This window comes from Zonotrichia albicollis, chromosome 4 (assembly GCF_047830755.1).
Source record: "Zonotrichia albicollis isolate bZonAlb1 chromosome 4, bZonAlb1.hap1, whole genome shotgun sequence".
NCBI classification, from domain to species: domain Eukaryota; kingdom Metazoa; phylum Chordata; class Aves; order Passeriformes; family Passerellidae; genus Zonotrichia; species Zonotrichia albicollis.
Window position 1 is genome coordinate 35,646,472 of NC_133822.1, and position 9,502 is coordinate 35,655,973.

A 9,502-nucleotide genomic window follows, 5' to 3' on the forward strand; every position below is an offset into this window, starting at 1 on the left:
CTGCTGGGCAGTGCAGAGTGTCCGTGTGGATCCTGAACCCTGATGGGGTGGGCAGTGCTTGAGGGCTCTGTGGGATCCTGGGTGCTGGTTGACCGGGATGCACAGTGGATCCGTGGAGGACCCTGGGCACTGACTGGCTGGGTGGCACAGCTGGCTGGAGTGGTGGAGGAGCTGCAGGGTTTCTGCTGTGAGCAGCGACCCCAGGAGCATTGGGAAACTGGGATGCTTGTCCTGCCTGTGCCCCTTTGTGAGCTCCATGCCCCTCCTTACTTGGTTTCTGGGGTCAACAGGGTGCACGCCCCCAGCCACCATCCCACCCCCCACGGCAGCGGCACTCACCTCCAACCTTGAGGGTGGTGTAGGAAGTGTAGTCCGGGGCTGAGAGGGCCAGGCTGCTGGCCAGCGGCAGGCGCTTGCCATGGCTGTGGGGCCGCCCCAGTGAGGGGGCAATGGCCACTGCGTTGTTCAAGGGTGGCTTGTCTGGAGCGGCAGAGATGGGTGGGGGCTCAGCTGTAGGCTGTGCCCTCCCACTACCTTTATTCACTCAAAGAAACTTATTTTTCCCCACCACACCAGTGCCTTACCTGTGCTGTTTCTAGGGGGACCCCGAGCCAGCCCCTCACTCAGTGGGACCTGCACACCCCCCATGAGGCTGTCCATGTTCTCAGAGGGGCTGTGGCCTGGCTGCTTCAGCAGATCTGTCAGTGTCCTGGAGAGAGGGTGAAGGGCTATTAGAACAATATCCTGCTCCCTTGGGACCCCTAATTCGTCCCAGCAATGAACTCCGCTCTGAAGGCAGAGCTAGGCAGCCTGGGGCTAGGAAAGAGCCACTGGGAGCAATGCACCCAGAGTGCCTCCAGGCTTTTGCAGCCTGGGCTAACAAGTTTAACAGCTAATTGGGATCTGCCTGGGGCTGAGCCCTCCCAGAGCCGGGACCATCAGTGGGTAAGAGTGGTGAGGGACATGCATGGCTTGGAGCAGGCTGCAAGGGAACAATGAACTGAGGCAGAGGAAACTGATCTGATGGAAGCTGGAGCAATGCCTCTGGGATCCTCCCCTGGAGTGAAAGCCTAGTGGAACAGGGGAGAGGAAGCAACACCTCCACTCAGGTCCCTTTGAAACGGAGAAGACCCCAAGGAAGGGATTAGAGAGGCCACTTGTGCCCCTTCGGGGAAGGAAATAAACTAGTGGCAGCCTCTGGCGCAGGCGCTGTCTGTGCATAACACCCTCCTTGTAAGTAACAGCATTAAACATTAAACACCATTACATAACATAGAGCCCTATTTCGTTTAACATTCATGGACAGAGATTCTGCAGTCCCACCACAGCACGCTGGTAATGCTAGAGCGAGGCATGCTGGTGGTGCCAGAGCAGGGCACACCAGCAATGCTGGAGCGAGGTACACCAGTGCTGGTGGTGCCAGAGGAGGGTACAACAGCAGTGAAAGAGAGAGCACATTGGCAGTGCTGCAGCAGGACCTAGCCACGTGCCATTGCAGCCTTTGGCAGCAAGTCCCAGAACAGGATGGGATCCTCTTGCTGGCGTAGGGCTTTGTGATGAGAAGACACACCATTCCCCCTGCAGAGACCATGCCTGCATGACTGCAAGAGTGCAGGGGTGTCCACTCAGGGCTTTTTTTGGCTCGCTAATCCCCAGCTCACTGTCAGCATGCCTTGCGCCTCGAAGGCTCTGGCTGGCTCACAGACGCACACCGTGAGCTGACGGTTAGCGAGTGGTTGGACGATAAAACAGCAGATTAAACTCAACATGCATAAATGCAAATTGGAGAGGAAGGGGGGAATAATCCTGACTTGGTAGATGTGTCAGCTCATGGCACCAGAGTGCTCAAAAACCTAGTGAACGTGATGCTCAGAATTTCTGGGAAAAACAGTGAGAGCAAGGAAGAAAGCAATGAATTGTACCTGGAGGATGCTTATCCTTGTGGGGACCTGAGGAAGCCTTTTCCCTTCCAATTTGGAATCAGTCAACATCACAGGGCAGGGGCAAGAGCAAAGCTACAAGGAAGAGTCACTTGCCCTGTGGGTTAATTTCACATCATTCTTGGGGAAGCTTTGTGTAGCAATCCCTCTGGGATCACTTAATCTCCAGATGGGCCAAGAGAACCCTGATAGAGCTGAAGAAATTGAAAACGAGGGAGGAACAAACCCTGGCAGCTGACCAGCTGGAAGGCAGCTTGGCGGAAAAGGGCCTGGGGATCCTGGTGGACCATGAGCCAGCGGAGTGCCCTTGAGACAAAGGCGCTGAATGGTTTCCTGGTCTGCATTAGGCAAAGTGTTGCCAGCAGGTCTAGGAAGGCAATCCTTCCTCTCTGCTCAGCACTGGTAAGGCCACACCTCTGGAGAGCTGGCTCCAGCTCAATACAGGAGAAGCATGGATGTACAGGAGAGAGCCCAGGGAAGGGACACAAAGATGGGACTGGAGCATCTGTTGTATGGAGGAGAGGCTGAGAAAGCGGAGACTGTTCAGCCTGGAGAACAGAAGATTTTGGGGGAACTTATCAATGTACATGAGTAGCTGAAGGGAGGGTGCAACAAGGACAGTGTCAAGCTGACAAGAGGTGACAGGTGCAAACAGAAATGGGAAATACTGTTTAAACAGAAGAAACTTTTTTTTTTCCTGCAGGAGTAGTTAAATGCTTGACTAGACTCCCTGGGGAGACTGTGGCATTTCCATCCTGCAGCTGTTCAAAACCTGCACCTTCCCAGGAACCTTCCTGCAACAGACTGACCCAACCAGGGTTCAGGCCATGGATGCTGCAGTCAGAGAATCTCTGGGCACAAGCCTAGGCAGGCAGGGGCTGTGCCTAGGCAGGGCAGGGGGAGGCAGGTCCCCCGAGGCCATGGGTGTGGGCTGTCAACTCGGGGAGCTGCTGGCCTGTCAACTCCCACCTTCCCTGGGGTGCACTGCTCACCAGTCCCTCCCCACTGGACACTGCCTGCTCTTGCCTGTCCCCGGGGCCAGCGCTCAAACAGGCTTGTTTCAACAGGAAGCCCAATGCGATTTGACCTATTTTTAACATTATTTTTTCTTTTCCTCGGGTCTATTTATGAAGCTTGAGCAATCCTTTATCTATGACTTCTCTCCACATAAATCCATCAGTGCTCTTTCTCACAAACGTGTACTCCGTGCTGGCCGCTTGGGGTGTGTGGACAGTAACAATTAACAACAATGGCTCGAGCAGCAATTAATGAGCTCTTTTGCTAAGGTGAGAAGTACACAAGTCCCCAGCACCAGCAACACTTGGATTCACCCTGCCCTTGCACCACGAGTAGCGCCACTGACCAGGGCTGCCAGTAGGGCTCTCAGGGACTGCACCCCTTCCCTGGCTCATCCCCAGGTGATGCAGTGCAGGAAAGGTGGACGTGGAAGGTGACACTATGGAGGAGTTGTCTCACTGAACATCACCTTGGGGGTTTTGAGCCTCAGTATGGTTCTGTGGTTCAGGGGTGGGAAGAAGGTCAAGCCTCATCTCCCTAGGTCACCTGGTGGTCTGCAGCACCAAGATGGATCGGGAGTGCAGATGGAGGAAGGGAACAAAGAGCAGATGTAGCTTCAGATCTGCACTGCTCATTTGCAAAAAGTCCTGATGAATGGAACTGCTGAGGCCTCCATCCACACTCTGGTCATGGATGCAGAGAACATGAGGCCATGTGTGCAGGTGGCTTGCCACCCAGCTTGCTTGGGCGTCAACTGGACAGGCATGCAGCCACCACCATGGTGAGCCTAGCTGTGCTTAAGGGTGCAACAAAGATGCTGCAAACTAGCCTAGTACAAGACCTGATACCAACTACAGAGGCAGATACAGAAGCAATAATGATGGAGGCCAAGCGATCTTCGCAGCAGAAGCCATGCATGAAGCACTCAGTGCTCCTGATCCATCCCCGAGGTGCTTGCGTGGGATCAGGATGCTGACCTGGCCCAGCAGCCCAGCCCAGGGCCTGACCCACTTTTTGGGAAGCCCAAGCCCCCTACCTGGCAAGCCCACTAGGAAAGAGTATGGAAGTCCTGGCAAGGGGACAGGGAGCAACGTGGGGTGACAGGAGCACAGCCTCTAGGAGAGAGGAGAGATAATGAACTGATGGGGACAAGTGACATTGCCATGAGCTGAACCTTTGGTGGGGACACAGAAGGTGGCAGCCACTGGATGAGTGGGGTGATGAGGTTTGGAGCAGAGGTGCAGCATTGCAAGAGGCACAGAGCACGCTGCAGCCACAGGTGAGCATCCTGGCTGCTCACACCACCTCTGTGCCCAGTGAGAGCCTCATCTTCACCTCTCGTGGGAGACATTCCCCACAGCTTATAGCTTGTCTGCCCAGGGCAGGGGTGCCCATCCATGCCACTGAGCGGCGTAGGCACTGTGGGACACCTGCCCAGTGGGGCTGCTATATTCAGGGATGCTCAGGAAGGTGTGGGGTTATCAAGGTGTCTCTGCAAAATGGGAATTGCAGTGGTGGGTATTGGAGCTTGGGCAAAGCGGAAATGAGCACCCCCAAACATTACGTTCAGTCTAGGGACAGACCTCCAGGTCTCCCTCCCTACTGGAGCTGGATCCTCTTTTGTCTCCCAGAGAGCCAGGGCAGCCTGTGATAGCACACTATGCTGCCTGCAAAGATTTTTTTCTACATCTTCACCACTACCTGCTACCATGGACATCAACTGCAGGCATGGCCTTGGACTTGAGCCTTGCCAGAGAAACAGCCAGCACAGCTGGAGGAACAGTGGGGCCAAATTTGGGGACCCTAAATAGCACAGGGAGACCCAAGGAGTGAAAAACCAGAGCTGAGCACTCACCTACTGCAGCTGCCAGGGCACCTGCTCCTAACAGCTGTTTTGCCCCTCTCTAGAATCCCCCCTACTCCCTAGGAGGCTGCTCCTTGCCCCGTTCTTCCCATAGGGTTGTTCACACCAGCTATCAATTTGCAATTCCCACCCAGGAGGTTTTCTGGGGGAGGTCTGGGGCACGTGCTTGCTGTCAGCGTAATGGGCACAGACAGATCCCAAAGGCCCCCAAGGACCCAACGTCCTCGGAGATCTGGGGACTGAAGAAAAACACAGGCAGGTGTTCCTGACTCAACGCGGGGTTTGGCCAGGCTAAGCGAGTGCCGGGGACAGATGCCAAGCATGAGCCGAGCAGGAAGGAGAGGGGATTGCAGGAGCTGCCATAAGGTCCTGCAGGAGGAAGGCGGATGAGGACGGGAAGACAAACCAGGTAGCTGCAGTCACTTGAGCACCCACTTCCCTGGGTGGACCAGCGGCCAAACCCATGAGGAGACAAAGACATGTTGGAGATGGCCAAGGTGTGGGGGTCTCAGGACAAGCTGGACACAGACTCAGGTGTCTCCATCAGAGAAAAGCTAATGGACTTTTTGCACCTGGTCACCCTTCTTGGGTTTGGACCAGGACCAGAACCATGACAAACAACATCTGGAGGTGCAGAAGTGGTAGACCTTAACGCCCTAGTGAGAAACCTGCAAGCAGCAGCAATGGGAGCTGTCCAGGGCAGCACAAAGTGCTCCCCAGGAGCGGAAAAACCCCGGCAGGAGGGAGGGACAGGAATGGAAATCAAGACAACCGTGCAACAGGGAGCTGGCCCAAGGCCATGATGCAGTGCCCAAGGAGCAAATGAGAAGCTCCTACCTGAGGCGCCAGGAGAGTGGCAAGGTGGCACTGCCCATGCCTTGGACCTTGCGTGGGTACAGTGGCAAGGCAGGTAGAAATAGCCCTGCTGTCTCAGAGGCACCAGGATGAAGCATATTCCCCCAGCTGCCCAGGCACAGTGGAATGGAGGTGACAGTGTCCCTTTCAGGATCCTGATACCCAAGCTTTGGCACTGTCTCCATCAGCCCAGCACCTAGGAAGTCACGTCAGCCTGGTGTCTTGCCTGGTTCCTGGGGCTCTGCACCTGATGCGCCACTCCTGCCCTGCCACAGCTTTCCAGTCACCATCCCTGAGGAACCCGAGCTGCTCACAACTTGCACTGAAGGACACAGGGCACAGAAGAGGGCAAGACTTATCCTGACTTCTGCAGTAATGGAGGTGCCCTTCTGATTTTGTCCCTCAAAGGTGGATGAGAAAAACTCATCTTCTCCCAATTTGTATGCTGGTGCCCAAAAGATCTGTGGCTTTATGGAGAATAGGCACCTATCTCTTCAAACTCAGTGGGAAAATTCAGGCTTGCATGAGTTTAGAGGGAGGGGGGAACCAGGGGAATCACCCGGCTGCAGCAGCGCAGAATTGAGGCTACCCACAGAAAACAGCCCCTGGTGAGTGGCAGCAGTCCCACCAGTGTCTGGTGGTGGGAGAAGGCAATACCCAAAGGCAGGGGATGAGGACACGGGTCTGGGTGTCCCAGGGTCTGATCTGACCCCTCCCTGAGCACAGTATCTCCTTCCCAGGAGATGGGGGGGAAGACCAAAAAAAGACACGGCGGCAGGCGAGTGGAAGGGGATCAGGAGGCTGGCGGAGGCCGTATTGATCCTGTCAAGGTGCCAGCACTTCCTCAGGCAACACGGGGGGAGGCATGGGCACGGAGCAGCCCACAGCCACGCTCCCTACCAAGGTGGGGACACAGCATGGATCCCCCCAAAACTGCCTCCTGTGTCTCAGGAGGGTCCTGTGACCTTCCTCCATGGCTCAGTATATGACCCCTCCTCCAACCAGGGGTGATCAGCATCTGCTCCCTTGGGTGGGAGCAAGAAGTAGGATGGGCCTGGATTTGGGGTGCAGCACCCAGTGGCTGCATAAGTCCCAAACAGGCAGGGGAAAAAGGGTGCTCCAGGGGAAGGAGAGACTGTGCTGGTGCTGGGGGTTGCAATCAGGACAGTTGCCTGATCATCCTGATGAAATAATTTCCACCAGCCCTGCTTTTAGCTTTTTTTAAAAGCTAAAATCCCTTAACAAAATGGCATGAAAATGTGTTTCTCTCCAGGCTTGATGTCCTCACCAGGAAAATGCAAAGTAGAGCCCCAGGATGGCAGCAGGAGGGAGAGGGGAAGATGCAGGACAGCCACAGCAGCAGCACAGGAGTTGGAGGAGACGCAGGGGGTCTCCAGTGCTCAGGTGTGTCTGACACCTTGACCTTCCCCCTGCCAGCCCTGTGCTCAGCCCCAGGAGTGGGCTGAAAAGCGGGGTTGGAGCCACAGGGCATGGGCTCCAAGAAGAAGCTGCCCAACTGGAGGGTGTGCTCCAGGGGGTACAAGAGTGCGGACACCCCCTGCAAGGACGGTGTCCCACACTGGTGCACGGAGCAGAGACCCGGGCACACGCATACACGTGTGTGCACACATGCACACAGAGCTGGCGCAGCAGCCACAGTGGAACTGTCGTTGTCACCTCGTCTCCCCCAGCGCTGCAAGCAAGGCTGAGATCAAGGAGACTGCAGTCCAGAGTCATCCCACGCACAGTCAGACCTGGTCTCACCTTCCTGGGACATTGGGAACCACACATTTGTTGGGGGTGGGGGGAAGCCACATCCTATAGCTCACATGTCACCCACCCCACTGCCTGGTGGGTTGGCACTCCTGAGCCAGGGACATGCCTCCTCAAGAGACAGAGCAGGTCATCTTGAGAGGAGATGGGTGTACAACCACCCCTTCTCCTGGAGGCTGTCCTGGCTGCCAGCCCTCCCTACCAGGTTAGTGGGCTACAGCCAACTCACCCCCTGGTGTTTCAGCATGCTGGACAGGGATTTTAGGGATCACCTCACCCTCTTGGCAGTCCCAAGGAGTCTATGCAATCAGCTAGGAACATGAGCTGCCACCCTTGGGGAGATGAAGCAGGGAAGGGGGGGGACTGGACCCCTTTACCTGGAGACGGTCATCTCTGTCTGGGGCCCCTGTGCCTTCTCCAGGCCCAGCTTGGTGAAGATGCCCACCAGCACCATGATGGCCACCACACCGCAGATGATGTAGACGATCATGTTGGTCTTGTCACGAGTGGGGTCCTCGGGGGTCTCGTCCACCCGGGCAGGCGGCTGGCCCGTGTTGACCCAGTTGGGGGTGTCGTAGTTGGAGCAGCCACTCTGGTCCAGCCGTCCGGGCTTGAACTGGCAGCAGAAGCGGTACCCGCAGGTCCCGCAGCAGTACTGGTAGATGCCGGCGTTGCAGTTGAACGGCGGGTCCCACTGCCCCATCACGTCGTAGTACCCGCGGCAGCGGTCCCCCCCCGGTGGTGCCGCTCCGGTGGGCGCAGGGACCGTGGTCTCCGGCGGCGGAGCCTGGCTGCTGTTCCCGCTGTCCCCGGGCCCCCCGGTGCTGGGCTCGCCGCTCCACACCCGGCCCGGCTCCAGCAGCACCAGGCAGCAGATACCCACGACGTAGCTCGGCTCCATGCGCCCGCGGCTCCGGGGGGCCATCCGGGCGAGGAGACGAGTTAGAGCCGCTCGCCCGGGACCGGCCGCATGGCCGCCGAAGAGCCCCGATGGAGGAGAAACGGGCTGGGGAGAAGGGGGGCGTAATGGAGGGAAGGCAAAAAAGGGTAGAAAAAAAGAAGTGGGTGAAAAATAAAAGTGCGAGGGGACGTACCCCTTCCCCGTTTCTCTCCAGATCGGCCGACAGGCAGAGATTCAGAGCAGGGGGCGAGGCGGGCGGCATGGGAGAGCCGCCGCCTCCCGCCGGCCGGGGAGGGGACGCGGCGGCGGGCGGCGGGAGCGGGCGGGCGGGTCGGGCGCCGGCGGCCGCCCCATCCCCGCGCTCAGCCCGCGCCTCCCGGCACCGCGCTCGGCCGAGGCGACAGGGAGGAGAGAGAATGGAAAAGCAGCAAAAGCCCTTCGCACCAGGGCGGGAGGAGCAGGAGGAGCAGCAGCGGGAGGAGGAGGAGTGCGGGGGAGAGGGGGAGGGAGCCGGCGCGTCCAGCGAGGCGCAGGGGGCTCGGCTCCCCCGCCGCCTGACAGCCTCCCGAGGAAACCGGAGAAGGTCCTTCACCGAGTCCTCTGCCAGGCTCCCCGCCGCCACCGGGCGGCAGGACACCCGCCCTCCCCGTCGGGCAGCCGCCGCGGGCTGCCGGACACGCGTGGCACCGGTCCCGCGCTGCCCGCTTGCCCCCCAGCACCCCAAGCCCCGCCGCGGCACCCGCACTCGCCCGGACGGGAGCTGCGGGGCCGCAGGCGGGCACTCGGTGGTACACGAGAGGTGTATGCTGAGGGAACAGAGCCCCCGGAGTGGTGGGGTGCCCTCCTGCAGCCCCTCGGCGAAGGCGATGCTTAGGGAAGGAGGGAGAGCAGCAGCCCCAGTCCTTTGTGAACAACAGAGCATCCCCCAAGGGGAGCTGTCTACGGGGGGGCTGTAGGATAGGCAAAGTGGGGCGCTACTGGGGCACCCCTAGAAAGTCATCCTCCACAGAGCCGGGATGGTTTTCAGCTAGCCACTGGCTGGCCGTGTGTTTGGACTTCGAAGTTCAGACTCTCTGAGGAATGCGCGCCCATTGCTCTGGTCCCAGGCTGGTGCCACCCACAAGGGTGGTATTCATCCTCACTGCCAGCTCC

At 58.3% G+C, this 9,502-nt stretch overlaps 1 protein-coding gene across 1 annotated transcript in view; it reads right to left on the minus strand.

The window, feature by feature from the left end:
- The window catches only part of SHISA8 (shisa family member 8), a 12,285-nt gene extending 3,349 nt beyond the window's left edge, over positions 1-8,936 (minus strand). Inside the window, exons 1-3 of the mRNA XM_074539444.1 lie at positions 7,827-8,936; positions 585-709; positions 340-480 (exon numbers count right to left, since the gene is read on the minus strand). Coding sequence (XP_074395545.1) covers positions 340-480; positions 585-709; positions 7,827-8,374 — 814 coding nt within the window. The 5' untranslated portion in view covers positions 8,375-8,936. The remainder of the gene's footprint in view (positions 1-339; positions 481-584; positions 710-7,826) is intronic.
- Between the last annotated feature and the right edge of the window lie 566 nt (positions 8,937-9,502).